The 24,482-nt window shown below is 43.6% G+C and overlaps 1 protein-coding gene across 4 annotated transcripts in view; it reads right to left on the bottom strand.

Moving 5' to 3' along the window:
* Positions 1-24,482, bottom strand: part of tpm4 (tropomyosin 4) — a 25,983-nt gene extending 1,501 nt beyond the window's left edge. The window contains exons 1-9 of one of the 4 annotated variants that reach the window (XM_014215714.2): positions 24,110-24,482; positions 19,792-19,917; positions 4,028-4,161; positions 3,565-3,682; positions 3,325-3,395; positions 2,953-3,028; positions 2,194-2,256; positions 2,012-2,081; positions 471-739 (exon numbers count right to left, since the gene is read on the bottom strand). In XM_014215714.2, the coding sequence (XP_014071189.1) occupies positions 657-739; positions 2,012-2,081; positions 2,194-2,256; positions 2,953-3,028; positions 3,325-3,395; positions 3,565-3,682; positions 4,028-4,161; positions 19,792-19,917; positions 24,110-24,223 (855 nt within the window). In that variant the 5' untranslated portion in view covers positions 24,224-24,482 and the 3' untranslated portion in view covers positions 471-656. 4 annotated transcript variants of the gene reach the window in all.

Here is a 24,482-nt window from a genome sequence, read left to right as displayed (position 1 = left end):
ACAGTATGTCCAACAGCTGTTGAACATAACTGCTGTGGTCATGTTAAGTTGTTCCATATGCAAACCCCAACCACACTAAAGAACCCTACCCAAAACAAAAGGCAGATTTGCATGCATAAAACGGATGATGGTGAAGTCTGCATCTATTCAGCAGCTTTGTACAGTAACAGTCTATTGACAGCAATTTGTTAAACTGAACTTAAAAGACAAAGCCACTGGACATTTCCGATCTTATGAGCTGTAAGCAAAATGCACACTTTTTATAACTCGTTGCTATGAACACACCTCAAATACTTAAACTGCAACCACAAGCAGGAGTGTGTTAGTCAAGAGATACATAGTTGTGTGACATTTATGCAAAAGAGGTGAGGGACACTCAACGTGAATGCATACGTCACTCTATAAATTCTCACCTTCTTAAAACAGTTGTTTTGAAACATTTAAACATTTAATTCAAGAAGAAAGGCTGGTTTAGATGTAGGAAAGACTAGGCTTTTAATGAGTTTCATTTGCACAGTGAGATGGACAGAAGGCACAGAGAACTGGAGAAAGGCCTGTGTTTCTGGAAGCGAACCCTGGGACACAGTAGGCCAACAGTGGGAAGGGTGAGAGGACAGACACCCTAGAGGCAGCATGAGACAGACAGGAAGAAACATCTACAAGGAGGTCATGTCATTGAGGGCATGGTCCAGCTCCTCGCTGATTGCCTTGTACTTCAGCTTCTGAGCGTACAGTTCATCTGGAGGTCAAAGCGCAGCAGGAAGTAGTGCAGGTAAGGCCCAAGGGAAGCAGCAGTAGCAGAGAGAGAGGTGGAGGACAGGGAATGAGAAAAGAAATAGCAGCAAAAAGAGAGGGAAGAGAAATAGAGGACAGGTCACTGGTTGCAGAAGAGAAAATTCATACAGTATAAACATTTAAGAACAGAAGATGCCAGAAAGATAAGAGATGTTTGTCTACCTGTGAGCATTTAAAAATAAAAATATGTTGCAAATCTTTTTTTATGGGCAGGAAGTGACTACCTTAAGCAATTAAGCCCATTTAAAGGTTTTCATCAAAGTACTTCATACCGGTAAACCCATTCCATGTGGCTTTAGGACCAAATATGCTGATCTAAAAGGAATTTGAGCATACTTTGTCCTTTGTGCAGACAGCAGACACAAAAAGTGGTTCTCTTTGGAAGCCGGCCTTTTGCCGGTTAGCAGAGAATGGGCCTACATATTTCTTTACACTTGAGACCACAGCAGTGTGTTTTATTAGCTTGTCGGAGAAGTTTCCATACGTTTGGCAAGGTATCCTTTCTTCCAGAGAAATATTTCCAGCTAGTTGAAACACAAAACCCTTGCTGGGACCGTGTCAATGTGAAACGTTATCACAAAATGGAACGCTGTATGTTAAGATGATGTTTCTTTGCTCACGGAGAGGATTAAATAACCAGACCTCTTGACCTAGGAAACTACATCCACTGAGGATTCCTGAACTAGCTTTGACATCTTTAGTAATTTAATCAATTGGAACGTCTCCCTGGGAGAAATGTATTTGGTAAACTGTGGCCTCACTTGCCTGATATACTACTGTATGAATGACATTTTATTTGTGTGTCAAATCGCCAATTGGCAACCCATCCCTTATGTGATTCATTTACACATAAACAAACATTACAATAATTCACTGTGGTAATTCAGTGATAATTCTTCTTCCGGTGTTCTCTGCAGTGCGCATTGCATAAAGAGTGAAAAAATTAAAGGTACAAATCTATCCATAACAGTAAAAAAGGTTATCCAAACAAAAATTATAATCCCTGTATGTTATTCTTGTTAGAGATACGCAGGTTTACAGGTCTGAGTTGCTACTAAAAACAATGATAAAACTGTTCTTTCAAAATATAGTTTAATATCATGCAATAAAATATGTCGAACTTACAGTAACTTGCTCTACACTAAGATAAGTTGACTTTCTCTTCTATATTGCCATAGAGCAGTTTGCAACAGTTTCTTAAACAAAGCACTCATACCTTCCAGGTCGTCGATGGACTTTTCCAGTTTGGCTACAGTCCTCTCTGCAAACTCTGCACGAGTCTCAGCCTGGGGGACGCAGAGGGAGTGGGAGGGCGTCAGAACAAGACGCCATCTTTGACATGGAGCAAATTGGTTTACTACTGTAGGAATTAAGAATCAGATGCCAGCAGCTGCTTACCTCCTTCAGCTTGTCACTAAGAACCTTGATCTCCTCCTCATACTTGTCCTCTTTTTCTGAGTACTGTCAAAATACAAGTCTGTTACAGACAAGCTCTGAACTCTTCAACATGTCTGAACTCCAAGACAGATGCAGACATATTAGCATGAAAGTGCACAGAGACTGATGGTCTTGCAGGACTGTTTGTCAACCATGCTTAGTTGTAATACAGCTCTTCAGGTGTGATCAAACTGGCTATGTGTTGGTATAAGGAACACATTGTGCTGCGATGCCAAAGAGAAGGACATTGATTTAATCAGCACAGGGCAACTGCTTAAGTGGCTACGGTGGAATCACGTGGCGTGAATGGCACTAGAGCGGCGGGTAGGAACGCTGAGACGAATCTGTGCTGGTTCAGGACTATTACACCTTCATGCGTCATCGACATTATCATAGAGAAATCAACGTCCAGTTTGTCAGGTGATAACAGGGTCTTTGCTCTGACGTCTGCGGAGGTAAAAGTGCGGCAGGCAGTGATTATACTCAAAACTACTCTGCTTTCACGTCAGCCATGTAGAGTCAACTCCTGACAAATGCAAAGGCTCGGGACATCCCTAAGTGGGTGAACTAACCCCGATCATGCAGATATCCAGGATAAGTTCATGTCATGTATTTTGATTTGGGAATAGGTGACCTACACCGCACTTCACACTTATACAACGTTCACTTATCAGCAGTTGACTGCATTTACTTGTATGATGTAATAGCATGCACACTGACCTTCTCAGACGAGGCTTCTAGGGACTTGAGGTTGTTGGTCACATTTTTCAACTCCTCCTCCAGGTCACTGCATTTACTACAGGTGGAGATAGGAAGAGAAGTACTTGGCTTTGACATCGTAATAGCTACACAAGCCTGGAAAAACCTTCAAGTTACTGATGTCCATTTTAGCTTATGGCAGAAAATCCGCGTTTTTAACTGGACACTGTTTTTTAAATGTTCATTCAAAAAAAGTGTTATGAAACTCCTTACAACCCTTAGTCTTTTGACTCTGCTATTTCTAAACAGGAGGATAAGAAACCCCATGACAGAGGTCCTAACCCCCAATTCCCCCTGTATTCCAGCGTAATAGGAGGACTGTGCTGCACTTACAGTTCTGAGACCTCTGCCCTCTCCTCAGCTCTCTCCAGCTCTCCCTCCAAGATCACCAGCTTACGGGCCACCTAAGGTAGACAGAGCCAACTGCATGAGTGAACAGTAAGATGAAAAGGAATATGAAAAGGAAGAGGGGTGAATGGGAGAACAGTATGAAAACACTGTGGACGGGTGAACAGACGGTTGGGTGTAGAACTGCAGACAGGACAATCTCTGTGGGACTATATGATGTCTCACCTCCTCGTATTTGCGGTCGGCCTCCTCAGCGATGTGCTTGGCCTCCTTCAGCTGCATCTCCTGGATCTCCATCTTCTCCTCGTCCTTAGAGGCCCTGTTCTCTATCACCTTCATTCCTCTGATTGGACCAGACACGCAGCGATGTCAGCAACACCCAAGACACACTTAATTTCAAGTGTCATTTAGATAGCCCATCCAACATGGAGGCACATTTAATCATTTTACACAATCAAGATGGCTGTCTGGGAAATAGCGCGCTTTCAGTACGCTATTGAAGGGGCTTGTCATTTGCTAGCAAAGCACATAGCTGCAAACCTTAGAACGATAAAGAACCTTCAAAGCAAGCTGCATGTGCCTGGTACTATCCAACAGGCCTCAAATTAGCAGGAAAATAGGGCGTATAAATATGCTGTCAAATTAAAGATTATAAATCCATCAGGTTCTGTGGCCGGCTGGTACTGACCTCTCGCTCTCGTCTGCGGCCTTCTCGGCCTCCTCCAGTTTCTGCAGCGCGGTAGAAAGCCTCTCCTGGGCCCGGTCCAACTCCTCCTCCACTAGCTGGATCCTGCGGTTCAGACCCGCCACATCACCCTCCGCCTGGGAGAAGAGAGGGGGAAGAGGGGTCAAAGGTTAGGCAGATATCAGGGTCACACTCACATCGTAACGGCGTTGTACGAAAATGGATGCTCTTTACTCGATAAACGATCCACGATGTAGAAAGCAAACAGAAAAGCAAACATTTATTTAGTCCATAAACATATCCACCTCCCAGCGAACTGACTCCAGACCAGTGCAATGGAAGTTCTTCAGCAAACTCCGACTCACTCAGGCCCTGCTACTACTTCTCCCACAGTTCAGTACAGCGCCCGCAGGCCTGCCTCTGGCTGACCATGACCAGACCCATTTTACATAACCTGCAGTTACTCTTCTCCTAATTACAAGGCGTGTTGACAAAGGGAGCTGCCCTCCACTACCCTCTATCACTTGGTCCTATCACCAGCCAGTCAGTCTTTCAGTCAGGTAGTTACCATGGGTGTGAGGACTGAACACGAGGCCTGCCTGCTAGAGACATGCTGTTTCAGAGGCCAGCAAAACACACGTTACGGCTAGGGCCTGGAATAAAAGGGCCACAGAGAGGGCGGTTTCCAGTTGGAGAGGGAGCTAACAGAGCACAGGGGAAAAGGGTAATTATGAGCTATTTGTGCAGAGTGAGTGCCATTCCATTCCATTTTCTCATGGGCTGGATATTCCAGCTCTGCTCTGGGCTGACTGTGGGAGAGAGACATGGCTTCCTGCTCTGCTCTGGGCTGACTGTGGGAGAGAGACATGGCTTCCTGCTCTGCTCTGGGCTGACTGTGGGAGAGAGACATGGCTTCCTGCTCTGCTCAGGGCTGACTGTGGGAGAGAGACAGGGCTTCCTGCTCTGCTCTGGGCTGACTGTGGGAGAGAGACATGGCTTCCTGCTCTGCTCTGAGCTGACTGTGGGAGAGAGACATGGCTTCCTGCTCTGCTCAGGGCTGACTGTGGGAGAGAAAAATGGCTTCCTGCTCTGCTCTGAGCTGACTGTGGGAGAGAGACATGGCTTCCTGCTCTGCTCAGGGCTGACTGTGGGAGAGAGACATGGCTTCCTGCTCTGCTCAGGGCTGACTGTGGGAGAGAGACAGGGCTTCCTGCTCTGGGCTGACTGTGGGAGAGAGACATGGCTTCCTGCTCTGCTCTGAGCTGACTGTGGGAGAGAGACATGGCTTCCTGTTCTGCTCAGGGCTGACTGTGGGAGAGAGAAATGGCTTACTGCTCTGCTCTGAGCTGACTGTGGGAGAGAGACATGGCTTCCTGCTCTGCTCTGGGCTGACTGTGGGAGAGAGACATGGCTTCCTGCTCTGCTCAGGGCTGACTGTGGGAGAGAGACATGGCTTCCTGTTCTGCTCTGGGCTGACTGTGGGAGAGAGACATGGCTTCCTGCTCTGCTCTGGGCTGACTGTGGGAGAGAGACATGGCTTCCTGCTCTGCTCAGGGCTGACTGTGGGAGAGAGACATGGCTTCCTGCTCTGCTCAGGGCTGACTGTTGGAGAGAGACATGGCTTCCTGCTCTGCTCAGGGACTGGTGTTTAGTCAGCACTCTCCATTCTATGCCTCTCTTTTGCTTGCTCTTGATCTCTCCCTCTCTTTCAGGCCTGACTGACACCCCACCCATCCTCCCTCTCTCTCTCTCTCTCTCTCTCTCTCTCTCCCTAGTTACGACAGAAGCCTGTGAAGAGACAGTGGAGGAGGGCAGGAAATGTCTGTTAAATGAAAGGTTGATGGAACAACAGCCAGCCAGCTAAAAGCCAATTGAATCCAACGCGACGATGACCGATTTTCCAGAAAGTGAATGCTGTTGCATAAATTGACCACAAAATGAATCATTGTGGATAATATATCGTTCCCTAACTTCTTTATGTGATTTTATGGATATCAGATCAACTGCCAGACAGTTTGAAAGAAAATACAAACCAGGCCGGAAAAACGGATTGTTATTTCCTGGGTGAAGTAATGTCTATCTGGAGAATTCCTCCACACATAAACAAACATTCTATTCATGAGCGCAGGTCAGTTAGGTACGCAGGTCAGTATGTGGCTGTAAAACAGGTCCAGATACAGACAGGCAGGCAGTTAGCAACAGAGCTAGCTTCCTGAACAGTTTAACGGCTGTAGTCAAAATATCAGCAGCATAGAAACATGATTACCAGGGGATTTACCACTAAAACAATGCGCAATAGTGTTGAGGTACTAGTTTATAATGGCGATCTAACATCAGACTTTCGAGTTTTTACGTTTTTAATGTCACGTGCACAAGTACAGTGAAATGTCTTCGATTAAGATGTAGGGAAATCTCCCTCAGACAGAGCTCTGTGGGTTTTAAAACGTGCTTATCCATCTATACAGTATGTCCCTTCATGCTTCTGAGGGTAATTCATTCAGCCATGTGGAGGGAACCAGGCATTCTTCTGTGAGACTCATGACGAAGGTAGATACTGGCATTCGACAACTGAAGTCTCTCAGGGTTGGATGGGAGACACATTTTGTTGTTGTCAGTTCAGCTACACAGTCACTTATCTATGGACAAGGCCCATGCCATTATGGATTGTCGCTAATGAATACTCTGGAGACTTGAAAAGTACCACAAAGAAAAGTATGCAACACATTTCCAATAAGCTGACATAACAGCTTACAGGCTCACCATATACAGTACGAGTATATTCCTGTTACACATGAAACGTTTTAGACTAAACGTAATGACCCTTTTTGAGAGAAAGGAAGTGGAATACGTTTCAAGGTAGAAAAGGAACGGGAAGCCAACCCTCTCCTTCCTCCTTCCCCTCTTTCTTTCTCCGTCAGTTCTGGGTCAGAGGAGAGTTCGCTCTCCCTCTTTCTCTCTTTCCCTAGCCATGCCCCTTCCTTAGTCACCCGGCATTCTCCGGCTGCCTGCGCGCCTTATATGGTAAAACATACTCTAAAGAATGTTTGTGGTGCAGTGCCAGGAAGACGTTTGAGAGCAATCACACACACACACACACATACACTCGCACACACACACTTGCGTACATGCACACTTGCGCGCACACAATCACACATAGACACACACACACACAGAGAAAACAATGGTTAAATGAAACCATCTGGGATCCAGGAAAAGGAAAGATACCAAGCTACAAGGACGTGCTCTGTTAGCTCTTCCTCATATGAACTAAGCCGATCCAAGTCAGTCAAAAACAAATTCTTATTTTCAGTGACGGCCTGGGAACAGTGGGTTAACTGCCTTGTTCAGGGGCAGAACGACAGATTATTACCTTCTAATTTAGCTCGGGGATTCGATCTTGCAACTTTTCAGTTACTAGTCCAACGCTCTAACCACTAGGCTACGAACGGCGATAGCGAATATCTGGTGAGAAACTAAACAGACTACGTTAATGACATGTCTAATATTACGTCATGATGGCACTTAATATCGCTATCAACAATAATGTGTTCAGAATGAAAAGTCTGTCAGTAGCTATGGCTTGGGCCAGGAGTGAAGAACCTGCAACCTCAGTTAACGTTATGGTCTATAACTAGGACCGGGAAGTTCTTTTCTGATCCCATGGCCAGATCAGGAAAAACTGGAAAACCCAAGTTATATTGGTCAGGGAAAAACTCCTTGCACGTAGGTAGCTACAATATATCTGCAGTACCAGCTGAATATGTTATGTTATATGGAGGCTGTTTGAAGCTTGGCAGCTGATGACACGACGACACCCTACTGACACTAATTACACACTGACACAGCATCCTCAATGAGCGCCCGCAGCTCACTAGAATAAGCTTGATGTTGTTCGCCCGGCATCTGGAGTGCTGAATCACTCCCTTTGTCCCCCGCTCTGCACACCGTGGTATCTCCCTCCCTTTGGCCACGCGACTGCCTTTCTTTATGCTGTCAATATAACTTCAAGATACTTTATATCAACACCAGAGCCTTTTCAATGGTCACGATTATGTACATTCTGAGCAATAGACGACAGGGATTGGCTATATAATTTAGCACTTTCTTTTTTGCCAAAGCGACTTATACAGTGACCAAATACATTTTCGCATTGATGGCCCCAGCGGAAATCGAACCCAAGACCCTGGCGTCGCTAGCGTCACGCTCTTGCCAACTGAACGAGAAGCCCCTCGCTGTGGCTCATGGAACCGACCGGGCCCGAACCAGCACACCACACATTTTTATTTGCGGAGGCAAAGGACCATACTTTATGAAAGGAGAAGACGTTCTGTGCTATTCAACCAGGACCAAGACTACTATTACCACATCCACATCCAAGTAGCTAACACCAGACACAGATGAAGACCTAGCTAGCCATTAAGTAGCTAACACCAGACACAGATGAAGACCTAGCTAGCCATTAAGTAACTAACACCAGACACAGATGAAGACCTAGCTAGCCATTAAGTAGCTAACACCAGACACAGATGAAGACCTAGCTAGCCATTAAGTAACTAACACCAGACACAGATGAAGACCTAGCTAGCCATTAAGTAGCTAACACCAGACACAGATGAAGACCTAGCTAGCCATTAAGTAGCTAACACCAGACACAGATGAAGACCTAGGTAGCCATTAAGTAACTAACACCAGACACAGATGAAGACCTAGCTAGCCATTAAGTAGCTAACACCAGACACAGATGAAGACCTAGGTAGCCATTAAGTAGCTAACACCAGACACAGATGAAGACCTAGCTAGTCATTAAGTAACTAACACCAGACACAGATGAAGACCTAGCTAGCCATTAAGTAGCTAACACCAGACACAGATGAAGACCTAGCTAGCCATTAAGTAACTAACACCAGACACAGATGAAGACCTAGCTAGCCATTAAGTAGCTAACACCAGACACAGATGAAGACCTAGCTAGCCATTAAGTAGCTAACACCAGACACAGATGAAGACCTAGCTAGCCATTAAGTAACTAACACCAGACACAGATGAAGACCTAGCTAGCCATTAAGTAGCTAACACCAGACACAGATGAAGACCTAGCTAGCCATTAAGTAGCTAACACCAGACACAGATGAAGACCTAGCTAGTCATTAAGTAACTAACACCAGACACAGATGAAGACCTAGCTAGCCATTAAGTAGCTAACACCAGACACAGATGAAGACCTAGCTAGCCATTAAGTAGCTAACACCAGACACAGATGAAGACCTAGCTAGCCATTAAGTAGCTAACACCAGACACAGATGAAGACCTAGCTAGCCATTAAGTAGCTAACACCAGACACAGATGAAGACCTAGCTAGCCATTAAGTAGCTAACACCAGACACAGATGAAGACCTAGCTAGCCATTAAGTAGCTAACACCAGACACAGATGAAGACCTAGCTAGCCATTAAGTAGCTAACACCAGACACAGATGAAGACCTAGCTAGCCATTAAGTAGCTAACACCAGACACAGATGAAGACCTAGCTAGCCATTAAGTAGCTGACACAGATGAAGACCTAGCTAGCCATTAAGTAGCTAACACCAGACACAGATGAAATGGGAAAAATATAAGTGTCTTTGCCATAGATGAATAGTGTAAACTTTTAATTATATTTCCTGACAGCCTACAGTCAAATTTTGGCAGCAGTTGAGTAGCTATCTAGCTATATTACCACGCCCCTCTGCAAAACACACCTTCTCCAATGTTGGTTACAAGGCTGTAATTATTTAAATTAGGTAAGAGAATATCATGTTACCATTGGTGTATTAAAATAAGAGTAACCCCCATCCCCTTAATAATCCTGAATCCAAGTGTTTGACATGGGGGAAGGGACCAGTACCTTTCTGATCAAACCTTATCAATGTAGAAGCAACAGTACTTTGTTATACTTTGGTCATAATACTTTGAACTGGTTTCATCCAAATATCATCCAATTTCATGAAGAAAAAGTTAGGGTAAGGGTAGGGGTTAAGGTTAGGGTAGGGGTTAAGGTTAGGGTTAGGGTAGGGGTTAAAGTTAGGGTAGGGATAAAAGGTTAGGGTAAGGGTTTATGGTTAGGGTAAGGGTAGGGTTAAGGTTAGGGTTAGGGTAGGGGTTAAGGTTAGGTTAGGGTCAGGTTAGGGGTTAAGGTTAGGGTAAGGGTAGGGTTTAAGGTTAGGGTAAGGGTAGGGATTAAGGTTAGGGTAGGGATTATGGTTAGGGTAAGGGTAGGGTTAAGGTTAGGGTAGGGGTTAAGGTTAGGTTAGGGTTAGGGTAGGGGTTAAGGGAAAGGGTAGGGGTAAAAGTTATGGTTTATGGTAGGGACGTCCCAAGGATACCGGATAGCACTAACTCTAGTGCATTCACCGACACACACAGGCACACGCACGAACGCACGCGGAGGACGACAGCCAATGGTGACCATAGCAATGGAGTGAACAAACATTTTCAAAGTGTGAAAAGTGAATTGCTATAGCACCATAAGCAGGCATAAAAAAGTATTTAAAGGCTACCAAAATGATTACCCAAAATGTGTTAGAAACAGATGTTTTTTTATTGTGACTGACTCTGTAAAGATGTGATGGCAGCTGTGACTGACTCTGTAAAGATGTGATGTGACAGCTGTGACTGACTCTGTAAAGATGTGATGTGACAGCTCTGACTGACTCTGTAAAGATGTGATGTGACAGCTCTGACTGACTCTGTAAAGATGTGATGTGACAGCTCTGACTGACTCTGTAAAGATGTGATGTGGCAGCTGTGACTGACTCTGTAAAGATGTGATGTGGCAGCTGTGACTGACTCTGTAAAGATGTGATGTGACAGCTGTGACTGACTCTGTAAAGATGTGATGTGACAGCTCTGACTGACTCTGTAAAGATGTGATGTGGCAGCTGTGACTGACTCTGTAAATACGTGATGTGGCAGCTGTGACTGACTCTGTAAAGATGTGATGTGGCAGCTGTGACTGACTCTGTAAACCTAGTTATAATGCTATCCAGCTAGCTAGAGCTAGAGTGGAAAGCTAGCTGATCGGTAGCTGCATGTACGTGCTGACGTATAACCACGCAGGCTAGGTTGTGTTGCTGAACAAACGTCTCCAACGTGGTGGAATGCGAATGCGCCTCAACCAATGAAAATGTGTTGTGGATGGGGTCAGCCCCACAGCCGACCCCACCCCGTTCTATGTGCCGCAGTGAGTGGTACTTGAACTGAGCCACAAAGGACCAAGGAGGTGAGACATGCCATTCATTAGGAAATACATTCCTGTTGTTGCACTCATCCTGTTGAGTCATAGGCATTGAGAGGGAAGGAGGGCTACAGCACAAGGAAGTGAGAGATCAGGAATGTAATAATTGCTTAATTTGAGGATGGTGGGGTAATGAAGAGCATAAGGCTTGGGTTTCTATGGACGTGTTCCTGGCAGGCGCTATGTAATAGTGCTGGTCCAGTCCTGGTGTGATCCCATCTATTAGCAGAGATTTAACATGCAAAGACAGCCTCATATAAGCAGGCATGTCAGGAGGAGAATGAGATATGTAAAGGCAGGCTATTAAACATCAGGCACATGCTTCTAATGCAGCTCTACACGCCTTTTCAATCCAAATAGGATGCTGAATCAATAGAGTGGACAACTCCATCCGATTTCAGCCACATTCAGACCCTGCTCCATTCTTCATCCAGACTTAAGCCAGCTTTATAGTGGAGACTGCTCACTGCTCACGGATTCGTATATGAGTCTTAGAACATGGGTAAAACCAAAGGCCGGAGCTTCAGTAGGGTCCACAGTAGTGTGGGTATGCATGCAAATAAGAATGCAAGAGCTCAATTGGGTCTTAAATCTTGAGCCTTGTTGACAGCAGAGACCAGAGAGTTAAGTGCCATCAGGTCAAGTAAACATTCCGCTAGTAAAACTAATTATTGGTCTATATATCATGGTGACCCCCTCCCACAACTCTAAAGCAGTGGACAAGCTTAGGCCTGTCACTATGCACGGCAGCCAGTGGGACCCCTGGTCAACACCGTAAGTAAGTATAAGACAACATCCACTCCAGCGATGTAGTGGTAAAATATAAACTCCAGTGGGTGATCGAGATAAGACGAACAACCACCGATATAAACCAAAACATATGACATTTTCAGAACTGTATTGTTTGATTGGATTTTCATGCATGTCTGTAGGGAAGGCCTAATGTCATTTCCTGTAGGAAAAATGACACAAAATGCACATAAGGTAATCCCTCCCAAAATAGTCCATTTGGACTCTAGAAAAGTCTTAGTTTTTAGTATCTTATGTGAGCTGCACTGCAATTCTGTATTGTAAAGTGCTTAAGTGGACCAGTGTAAAAGGCCCTTAGTTGACTCTAAAATGTACTCTATTCTATACCCATTTGAAGAAATACAAGTTTGATAAGGTTACAGACTCTCTCAGTGGACTCCATGTACATTTCTGGGGACCCTATATAGAATATTAGTGTTCTGAGTATTGGTCAATGCTGGGAACACAATAAGAAGTGGGTAAACAATAATTAACACAATTAAAAAGGTGAGTAAACGCTATTTCACCCCAAAAAAGGTGGGTAAACGGCGTAAAAGTTTATGTGCGTTTACCCGCCACTGCATCCCTGATCTACTTCAAATACTGTACTTCGAAGGCTCAAGGGAGTGCCCCGTGGAACTTCAATTAATGCCAAAATGCATTACTTTTGAAGTTAAATTAGGAAAGTCGTGATATTCCCATAGAGAAAGTCCAAAGAGAAAAAATAATCCAGTGGAACAAGGAAGTAATTCTTTCCATAGCATGCAATTCATCCTGGTGCTATTAGGGGCAGGAAACCACTAGCCAATTACCAGACAGGCCAGTCAACAGATCTAGGCCTATTTGGCATTCACTGTAGGCTGCTGTATGTTTACGTGGCTGTCAAAAGCATACAGATCTAAGCAAACAAATGTAATTTAAAGCTTGGTGAGAGGGACAGACTGTTGTCTGCCCTTAAGACTTTTATAAGAAGGGATTAGTTGGGGTATTTCAAAGAAAAAAGTATTGGTGAGAAATACCTTCAGCAACAAAGTCAGTGGCCAACTTCAAATAGCAACTGGGTTGTCTTGACCCTTCACATAATCAGGATGTGTCTGTATCATAGAGCCCAGGCCTGGGAGAAATGTCCAGCATCTGCTTATCTTCCTGCTGATCTGGGCTGAAGCACAGGAAGTGTCAGAGTGTAGCTGGCAGACAGGCAGTATCCTGGGCATGTTCCTCAGGGGCAGGGAGTAGAGAAGCTGCGTCTCTAACCACTGATACTGGGTCAGATACTGTTTCATCCCTCTAATGGTTAAGACTAGGACTGGGGGTAGGGTAATCTGATCCTAGATCTGTGGTTTGGCGCAAAAAAGTCTATATCGAGCCAGAGGTATTCCCTCCAGGAAGAGGCTTGGCTCGGCTGGGAATGGAGTTAGCAGAGCCTGGGCTATAGCTACTCACTGGGCACACACTGGTTGAATCAACGTTGTTTCCACATTATTTCAAAGAAATTTCGTTAAACCAACTTGGAATAGATGTGAATTGGTGTCTGTGCCCAGTGGGTGGCAATCATCCTTCTCATCTACATGAATGGAAAATAGATCTTACCTGAAATAATCTCTAAACTAAACTGTGAGAACTGTTGAAATGAATATCCAGAAGAATATAAATGGTGGGACACTTTGCTCCTCACACTTTTCTTCATTGAATCTTTCAACGGCGATTCAACAAAAGCTGAGGGTGAAGTGTGAAGTAAAGTAACGCCTTGAAAGACAAGAACACCACTTCACACCAAATTAACGTCAAGGAATTTGTTTGATGCCGAAAAGAGTCTCCCTGCTTTAACTATTCAAACGACAATTCACTACCTCAAAGACAGACCAATGGTCCCTCCTTTGTGTACCGTGTTCCAGTGAAAGGGTTTGTTGTGCCAAGAAATCATCCTGCTCTGCGCCAATTACTCACACATGGGCCCATACTCCCATAAGGTTGCTACACAAGCGCTCAGTCAACCACTTCAAGTCTTTTCATCCTTGAACACGGACAAATAGCTTGAGTTTAAGAGGTACGTGTTCTTATGCTTTGAAGCTGAGAAGACTGAAATGATGTTAAGACAGTCTGTGTCTGAGTGAACTGTGAATGAATGGCGGATCTCAATAGCAACCAGTTTGGAGGCTTGGGGTTAATTCAAGGGATGAATTAAAGCTGCAATATGTAATTTTCTGAGCGACCTGACCAAATTCACATAGAACTATGAGCTATAGATCTGTCATTCTCATTGAAAGCAAGTCTAAGAAGCGGTAGATCTGTTCTATGTGCACTCTTTCTTGGATTCCCATTCTTATGTTTCGTTCGGTTTTGTACACCAGCTTCAAACAGATGAAAATACAATATTTTTGGTTATTGAAAAGATATGTCACAGCTTTTAGATGGTACAATGATAACAAGTCAGTGTTCTGTCATTAGTGAGCCTTGAGGTTCTCTCTTCTTTGTTTATCACCATATATCAGTGAAAGCTGCCTCCCCACAAGGCCTATAGCTGACAACAACTCCCAAGATGCCAGTGGTCTGGCACATTGACATCCTGGGCTTCTCATGGAGGACAATTCCATCCATTTCACATCTCTCTTTCTTTGCTCCCTGCAATAGATTCCTCTGAATGAAGGGGAAACCCTTCCTTTAGCCAGATCCTCTCATTACCTCCCCTCTGCTGCCTTTCCAGGAAAGACCTGAGCTTTCTCTCTCTAATTCTATCATCCGGCCTCCGACAAGTATGCAAATGGTAGCCTACATACGCTCTCTACATACATAATCAAGTATTTTAACATACATAACATGTCAAGGCTGCCTCCCATTCTACTGAGCAGTAACTCCACAACTCTCTCTCCCTCTCTCGCCCTCATTCTTTCTCCAATCTCTCTCTCCTTCCCCCACTCTCTGTCAGAATCTAATATCGCATAATGCAACAAGCCATTTAATACTTATATTGGAAATATCATCATATTATGTTTGATGATTCAGATCCCCTAGGCACATTTAAGAAGGAACAGTGTGTGAAATACTTTTTGAACCATCCAGCTAAGTTTGAACTGGCTCTCCAGAATTACCCTGTTTACCTATAGGCTACTAACATCTTATTCCAGTATTTGCACTTATACAAACCAAAATTAGGCCTTATTAAGATGTAATACTAATGAGGTAGACTACTTACAGCTTACTCCCTTCATAATGAAAAGTAAATGTGACAATGTCCAAAACGAGAATAAGATCATATATTAATGCTATGAAATATGTCAATAGAGGACCTTCTAAGACAAAGATGGACGATTCCTACTTTTATAACACCTCTAAGAATGATTATCCAGCTTTGTTTGGAGACCAAACGCCACGCATTGTATGTCTTCATCACTACCGGCAGATCAATTAATTAACGTGGCTTTACCACACTATTACAGAACGTAACGCTGTTTTGTAATAGTGAACATGACAGACTTGGTCAGGTGGAGAAGGACAGGTAAAAGACGTTTCCAAAGGGAATAGACAGAGAGAGGGGGAAAAGATAAGTATTCTATTGTCTCACTTTCTCCCGAAGTTCTCGTTCCCCATCCAGTTCTCGCTGTAAAACCTGAGTCCGGTCTTCTGCATCGTCGGCTTGCTGTTGCAAACACTGGATCTTTCTCTTCACAGCTTCCAAAGAATTCAAACCTGCCATTGTCGTGCTATTTGGTTAAAAAGAAAACTTTTGGTATAGAAAAATAAAATATTGTGTAAAAGCTGCTTTAGTCTATTCGAAACAGGATATAGGCTACAAATAGTATTCAAAGTCTTTGGAATGGCCCGAAAGAGCAGAATAGAAATCTCAAGTGGAAAAATAAAAGTTGTATAAGCCAAAGCAGTAGGCTATCCAGGTGTTTCCCGAAATGTTTCTTAAGTTCAGCTTCAGCCTAAGAATGGCTTAACAAAATTATTAAAATATCTACTTTGGAATGTAATATTTATGAACGCATTAGCGAAGCGCAGCGTTCCAGTTTTGAAAGGCAGATAAAATGGCAGGAACGATGAGAAAAGTTAATGTGCACTCCTCCAACGCAGAGAAGTGTGATTCAGATGAGGTCACGGTTCCAGGATAGTCAGGGCGTGCCGGTCCTGGTTGCGTGATGCTTGAGAGGGCTGTAGGCGAAGGGAACTTTCAATGAAAATTCAATGAACAGCTTAAATGATGAGACATCAATACAGTACATAGCCTGTAAAGCCTTATGTAAGTCAACAGTTGCCTATGGTAAATTACGTATGTTCTTCAAATGCAGGTCTTCAGTTTAGTAACAAAAAAAACAAGGAGTAACGTTACAGGGGAAATCCAGTCCAGCAAACATGAGGCTAAATGTAACAATTTTAACTGCCTAAAAAAATAGCTCCCCTCTCTGACAGGGAAAAGTCATCCTTGACCTTTAAAAGATTAAACTGAACAGTTCATTCTTATGATGCTATATAGTATGTTACAGTGTACCAAAAAATCCAGGTTTTATCAACAGTTGTCCAGATCAAAGTCCAAAGTCTTAGATTTTTAGGCTATGCTCAAATCAAATCCAATTTAATTGGTCACATACACATGGTTAGCAGATGTTAATGCGAGTGTAGCGAAATGCTTGTGCTTCTAGTTCCAACAGTGCAGTAATATCTAACAAGTAATCTAACATTCCACAACAACTACCTAATACACACACATCTAAAGGGATGAATAGAATATGTACATATAAATATATGGATGAGCGATGACCGAGTGGCATAGGCAAGGTGCAGTAGATAGTATAAAATACTATACGTATGAGATGAGTAATGTAAGATATGTAAACATTATTAAAATGGAATTATTTAAAGTGACTAGTGATCCATTTGTTATAGTGGCCAATGATTTCAACTCTGAATGTAGGCAGCAGCCTCTCTGTGCTAGTGATGGCTGTTTAACAGTCTGATGGCCTTGAGATAGAAGCTGTTTTTCAGTCACTCGATCCCAGCTTTGATGTACCTGTACTGACCTCACCTTCTGGATGGTAGCAGGGTGAACAGGCAGTGGCTCAGGTGGTTGTTGTCCTTGATTATCTTTTTTACCTTCCTGTGACATCGGGTGCTGTACGTGTCCTGGAGGGCAGGTAGTTCGCCCCCGGTGATGCGTTGTGCAGACCGCACCACCCTCTGGAGAGCCTTGCGGTTGAGGACGGAGCAGTTGCCGTACCAGGCGGTGATACAGCCCGACAGGATGCTCTCAATTGTGCATCTGTAAAGGTTTGTGAGTGTTTTAGGTGACAAGCCAAATTTCTTCAGCCTCCTGAGCCTTCTTCACCACACTGTCTGTGTGGGTGGACCATTTCAGTTTGTCCGTGATGTGTACGCCAAGGAACTTAAAACTTTCCACCTTCTCCACTGCTGTCCCGTCAATGTGGATAGGGGGGTGCTACCTCTGCTGTTTCCTGAAGTTCACGATCATCTCCTTTGTTTTGTTAACATTGAGTAAGAGGTTGTTTTCCTGACAACACACTACTGTATGTTGTGGTGTGTTAGTGTAGCACTGGAGATGCCTATTTGTATTGGCTACTGTAACTTTATTGTTAAATATCTCATATGTGTGTGGGTGCCAATACACAAAGCAATGCTTATGATTCAGTTGTCTGTATATACTCCAACCAGCAGATGGAATAAGCAGGTTTTGATTTATGGTGTCTTGAGTGAGTGTCTGTTGTGGAAATGTGGTCGATACAGCTCCAGCTCTGTAAATGCCAGTGTGATTTGCCCACCAGAAAAGCTTGGAGCATTGATTTCATTAGACACAGGACTGTGTTGGCCTTTCTGTTTGCTTTAGCTGCATTCCTGACATTCTAGGACTGCTACTCAGCTATTGGAGCCTGCTCTCCCCTGCTGCTCCACAGCCCTTATCAGTAACAGGCCTGCAATAAACTACCACCAGCCCCCTATTCACTACAGCCCACTCCCTCATAATGTAGCATGCCCCAAAGACACAGACTTACACTCTTAGAAAAAGGGTTCCAAAAGGGTTCTTCGGCTGTCCCATAGAAGAACCCTTTTTGGTTCCACGTAGAACCATTTTGGGATGCAGTTAGAACCTTTTTTGTGTTCCATATATAAATCTCTGTGGAAAGGGTTCTACATGGAACCCAAAATGGTTCTACCTGGAACCCAAAAGGGTTCTTTAAAGGGTTCTCCAATGGAGACAACCAAAGAACCCCTTTTAGCTTTTAGGCTCTAGATAGCACCTATTTTTCTAAGAGTGTAGGACATACCACAAGCTTCAGGTTGGAGTTCCCCCTAGACACTGATCTAGGATCAGCCTCCCCCTCTCCAAAATCCTGATGTTAATCATTATGTTGGTTTGCTTATATTGTTTATTGTATAAATATTTGTGGTAATTCGTTCTGTCTGTCTGCTTGCAGATCCCAGGCACCAGGCCTGCTGTGTTTGGTGTGAGTGATAATATCTGAGGACGAAAGCAGGATAACATCATTTAGCCACGGGCAAAACAAACAGTGCCGTCCTCTCTGACAGCTGCTTGTGTCAAAATCTTCCTTTCTTCTGATGAAAATCTGTACATTCTGTATATTTCAATGGCTATAGATTAAAATAAGATTGTGGCTATTGAGAAACAACAATACAAGTTTATCCTCACTCAATACTGAAAAATACCCCTTATAAGTATGACAAATACACCCTTAATTCTATATGAAACTTTGAAATGAAGCCTAAGCCTGTAAGTACAGCTGGACAGTGCAGTACAGTCAGTGAAGGTATAGGGATACCCCCTTTATAGCAACTGACCAGCCATACAATAATCACTATGCTGTGTTTATCAGCATTACTGTCTGTTAACCAGCGTTACTGTGTTTAGGTGGAACAGATCGACTGAGTGTGAGTGTGTATGGGGTGTACAGGACTGGGTGCACAAGAATGTGAACACACTCTCTGATCTCCTCCCCAGGAGATAGGCCTGATCAAAGCACACTCACAGCTGGCACTGGCACTGGGGCAACGGGCCAGCCATAGAACTAGAATCTGTAGAATGGATATTCCCATTCATAATGATCTGTGCTGGTACAACAGTGGCCATATTTGGTTTTGGTGTTCTGAAGTCCTTTTAAGGGTCACACATGTTGCACAGGAATGTGGATCTCCTGTTCGCCTACCGATCGTTCAGCGTGCGTTTGACATCTGACTGCCGACTCTGCGATTCTACATGTAAAATTGGTCTGCACTCGGTTCGTAAGTACTCTTGGTAGGCAAACGCTATTGGTGTGTTCGAGCCCTTAGTGATAGTGAAGGGACTGGGTGAAGGCTCAGTCCCAACAGGTGGGAGCCATTCCACTAATGCTCAATACTGTAACAATTATCTAACTAAATAATAAAGCCTTGGTAATAGGGACTGTTCATAACAGAGAACCTGTGTTATAGATGGACTATTACATTACCGTTCCCCAAATAAGCAATATTAGCCCGTTATTCTTAGCCCTTATTCTTAGTTTCTACATTTTCTAAACAAACTTAAACATATGACAGGAACTGGGGGGCCTGTGGTTTGGTTAATGAGGGTATTGGCTCAGGTGTGCCCCAAACATACTTAACCCATACCTCCAACCTCCTCCTAGTCCCCTCCCTCCAATCACTACCCAGTGGGCGTGTTATAGGGGCTCTACCCAGGGGCTTTGGTGCCTACTCACGTCTGCGGCGGTCTTCTCAGACTGTTCCAGTTTCTCCTGGGCATCTTTGAGGGCCTCAGAGTATTTGTCCAACTCATCTTCAGTCCCCTTCAGGTTCTTCTGCAGGCTCAGCAGCTCGTCTTCCAGCTAGAGCAGGACAGATGCTGGTTAGTTAAAAGTACACACAGTTAACTCACACTCTCTCTCTCTCTCTCTCTCTCTCTCTCTCTCTCTCTCTCTCTCTCTCTCCCTCTCCCCCTCTCTCTCTCTCTCTCTCTCTCTCTCTCTCTCTCCCTCTCTCTCTCCCTCTCTCTCTCCCTCTCTCTCTCTCTCTCTCTCTCTCTCTCTCTCTCTCTCTCCCTCTCCCTCTCTCTCTCACACACATCCGTTAGCTCCCTCTCACACACAGAGGCACAAAAACACACATACATTTTCTTTTGGTGTCTTTTCTTCTTTCAGTATTATAATAACATATTTTACTCATCTTAAATTACAGCCCTATCAAAGTTAAACAAGAAAGTCTCTTGAAGAATTCTTCGAATTCCTCCAGGTTTTTAGTATCAAGTTTCCTTTATGTCTTATCGTTTTTGTATATCCTCTTTTATGAACGAATGAAATCCATTTAAGTGGTTGAATTGGAAAGATTTTTCACTTTCTATAAGAAAATATTTTGCTATGCTTTGTACAGCATTGTGTTTCAGCTACACATCTAGCTACATCAAATTCCCCAGAGCCGCAAATAAAAGGGTGTGCATTTTCATTTACAAGGCCTCCCGAGTGGCGCAGCAGTCTAAGGCTCTGCATCTCACTGCTAGAGGTGTCACTACAGACACCCTGGTTTGAATCCAGGCTGTATCACAACCGGCCGTGATTGGGAGTCCTATAGGGTGGTGCACTATTGGCCCAGTGTTGTCCGGGTTTGGCCCGGGGTAGGCCGTCATTTTAAACAAGAATTTTGTTCTTAACTGACTTGCCAAGTTAAATAAAGGTTAAATAAAAAATTACTTTGTTAGATGTTTCTGTTCAGTGAACTTTATAGGACCAATGAATCTTGTTATTCAGGGACCTATTTAGCAGGCACCCTCATGGGTACCATTATTACACCCCTCTATCATGGGATGGTAAAATGTTACAGAGGAAAATGAATGACTTTAAAATTATAAGAATTCTGCTGATGGATTGATCATCTGCTCAAAGTAACAGTGATGAGATGATAACTCTATAAAGTGCATGATGACTTCCTTCGGGGTGTTGAAAGCTGCATTTATTTTTAGTCAGAAATAATAAGAGCGTTGGCATGCACAGCCTCCTGATAATCCCACTGGATTCCACACGGCCTATCTCTCCTTATGTCTAAAAATACAGCTGCTATCCAGGTGGAGACACCTGTCAGGCATTTGGATGGACGACCATACAGACGCCCTTGGTCTACCAGTGGACCCCAGCCAGAGCCCCATCACAAAGCTCCATTCTCAGTGTGAATAGCCTCTGGCACCTGGGTCTCCGTGGCTGTAGAGGTTGGGATTGTTGGACCAAATATATTGATTTTGGGGCGAGCCTTGCAGAAAACAGACCATCAATCAAGACATATCCCAGTGATGCTGCATTCAGCCCCTATTTGTCCTTTTTTCAGTTGGCATCACTTTAGTCCAAGTGTAGGGGGATGAAGTACTCAGATCACCATGAATCAAATCAAATCAAATGTTATTGTCACATGCATTGTAAACAACAGGTGTAGACTAACAGTGAAATGCTTAATTACGGGCCCTTCCCAACAATGCTGAATACAATACAAATAATAATAGAAATACAAATCTTTATATGATGTGCTGAATTCAGTTTGATGCAAACTAAAGCTAAACTTAGGGGTTATATAGGCAGCAGCTGATATACAGTTGAAGTCGGAAGTTTACATACACCTTAGGCAAATATATTTAAACTCAGTTTTTCACAATTCCTGACATTTAATCTTAGTAAAAATTCCATGTCTTAGGTCAGTTAGGATCACCACTTTATTTTAAGAATGTGAAATGTCAGAATAATAGTACAGAGAATGATTTATTTCAGCTTTTATTTCTTTCATCACATTCCCAGTGGGTCAGAAATTTACATACACTCAATTAGTATTTGGTAGCATTAAAATTGTTTAACCTGGTGTCAAATGTTTCGGGTAGCCTTCCACAAGCTTTCCACAATAAGTTGGGTGAATGTTGGCCCATTCCTCCTGACAGAGCTGGTGTAACTGATTCAGGTTTGTAGGCTTCCTTGCTCGCACACGCTTTTTCAGTTCTGTCCACAAATTTTCTATGGGATTGTGTTCAGGGCTTTGTGATGGCCACTCCAATACCTTGACATTTTGCCACAACTTTGGAAGTATGGTTGGGGTCATTGTCCATTTGGAAGACCCATTTGCGACCAAGCTTTAACTTCCTGACTGATATCTTGAGATGTTGCTTCAATATTTCCACATAATTTTCCTACCTCATGATGCCATATATTTTGTAAAGTGCACCAGTCCCTCCTGCAGCAAAGCACCCCCACAACATGATCCTGCCACCCCCGTGCTTCACGGTTGGGATGGTGTTCTTCGGTTTGCAAGCCTCCCCCTTTTTCCTACAAACATAACGATGGTCATTATGGCCAAACAGTTCTATTTTTGTTTCATCAGACCAGAGGACATTTCTCCAAAAAGTACAATCTTTGTCCCCATGTGCAGTTGCAAACCGTAGTCTGGCTTTTTTATGGCAGTTTTGGAGCAGTGGCTTCTTCCTTGCTGAGCGGCCTTTCAGGTTATGTCGATATAGGACTCGTTTTACTGTGAATATAGATACTTTTGTACCTGTTTCCTCCAGAATCTTCACAAGGTCCTTTGCTGTTGTTCTGGGATTGATTTGCACTTTTCGCACCAAAGTATGTTCATCTCTAGGAGACAGAACGCATCTCCTTCCTGAGAGGTATGACGGCTGCGTGGTCCCATGGTGTTTATACTTGCGTACTATTGTTTGTACAGATGAACAGATGAAACTGCTCCCAAGGATGAACCAGACTTGTGGAGGTCTACAAATTTATTTTCTGAGGTCTTGGCTGATTTCTTTTGATTTTCCAATGATGTCAAGCAAAGAGGCACTGAGTTTGAAGGTATGCCTTGAAATACATCCACAGGTACACCTCCAGTTGACTCAAATGATGTCAATTAGCCTATCAGAAGCTTCTAAATCCATGACATCATTTTCTGGACTTTTCCAAGCTGTTTAAAGGCACAATCAACATAGTGTATGTAAACTTCTGACCCACTGGAATTGTGATACAGTGAGATATAAGTGAAATAATCTGTCTGTAAACAATTGTTGGAAAAATTACTTGTGTCATGCACAAAGTAGATGTCATAACCGACTTGCCAAAACTATAGTTTGTTAACAAGAAATTTGTGAAGTGGTTTAAAAACAAGTTTTAATGACTCCAACCTAAGTGTTTGTAAACTTCCGAACTTCAACTGTAGCTCTGTTTTATTCCTCTTGTCAAGTCCAGGTGGTAATGTGTGTGGTCCATTGAAGGAGATATCATCCTGTCCTCTTTCCCTCCCAAGGCTGCTGTGGGCTGTTGGGAAGGAAACTTGCCTCAGAGGTCAGCGTCTTCAAGTTTCATTGTCCATGAGTCGTTTATTGATTTATGCCGACATTCACACTTTCATACCAAGCTTTGCTCTGTCAGCTCAAACCCTTGTAGGCATACTGTACACTCTCACTCCGTGAAGCATCATCTTTAATATGCTTTCATTTTGCTTAATAAAAGTTGATTATTTCATACATTTTCATGAACTTTGATTGACTTGGTCTTACATCTTCTTTTAAAATTCACTAACAATAAATTGCTAACAATGTCAATCTTTGATTTAGGTCCATACTTTAATCAAACATAATGTCTGGGATTAGTTAAATAAACTGTGTGATGTGTTTACGCCTCATTTCCTCAGAAATATGTCTGGTATGGAATAAATGTTGAGATTGTCTTACAGAGTCTGGAGCAGTATGAGACATAACATCAGAGCCTGTACATGGCTTGAGTTTGAGCATCATCATCCAACTCCGTAAAACTAAAAAGGGGTTTTCGGCTGTCCCCATAGGAGAACCCTTTGCAGAACCCCTTTTGGTTCCACGTAAAACCCTTTTTACATGGAACCCAAAAGAGTTCTACCTGGAACTAAAAAAGGGTTCTCATATAGGGACAGCCACAGAACCTTTGGGAACCCTTTTTTTTCGAAGAGTGTGCAATTTTACTGTGTCTAGTGTATGGTCCATAGATCCATCAGCATGTATCCTCTCCATCATTCTGAACTCACCTGTTTGCACTTGTCCTCCGCTGCCTTCTTATCGGTCTCGGCCTGCTCTGCACGGTCGATGGCGTTCTCCTTGTCCAGCTTCAGCATCTGCATCTTCTTCTTGATGGCCTCCATGGTGCCTGGTTAGAGTGTGCTCACTGAGATGAGAAATGCAGCTGAGAAAGTTGAGATGTTAACGCTGTAGTTTGAGACAGAGTCTGTCCTGTTCAGTACTGGAGCAACCTCCACTGGAACCTGCGTCCACAAGAGTCAGAGGGATAGCGAGACAGACAGAGGTAGAAAAGAGGGAGAGCGAGGGAGTGAGCGAGAGAGAGGGAGCACGCGCAGCACAGAAGGATACAGACTCAAGGCTAGGGCTGCCGTCAATACTTTA

Source organism: Salmo salar, chromosome ssa10 (genome assembly GCF_905237065.1).
Source record: "Salmo salar chromosome ssa10, Ssal_v3.1, whole genome shotgun sequence".
Classification (NCBI taxonomy): domain Eukaryota; kingdom Metazoa; phylum Chordata; class Actinopteri; order Salmoniformes; family Salmonidae; genus Salmo; species Salmo salar.
Note: the sequence above shows the minus strand (reverse complement) of the source record. Positions and strands in the feature narration are given on the sequence as shown.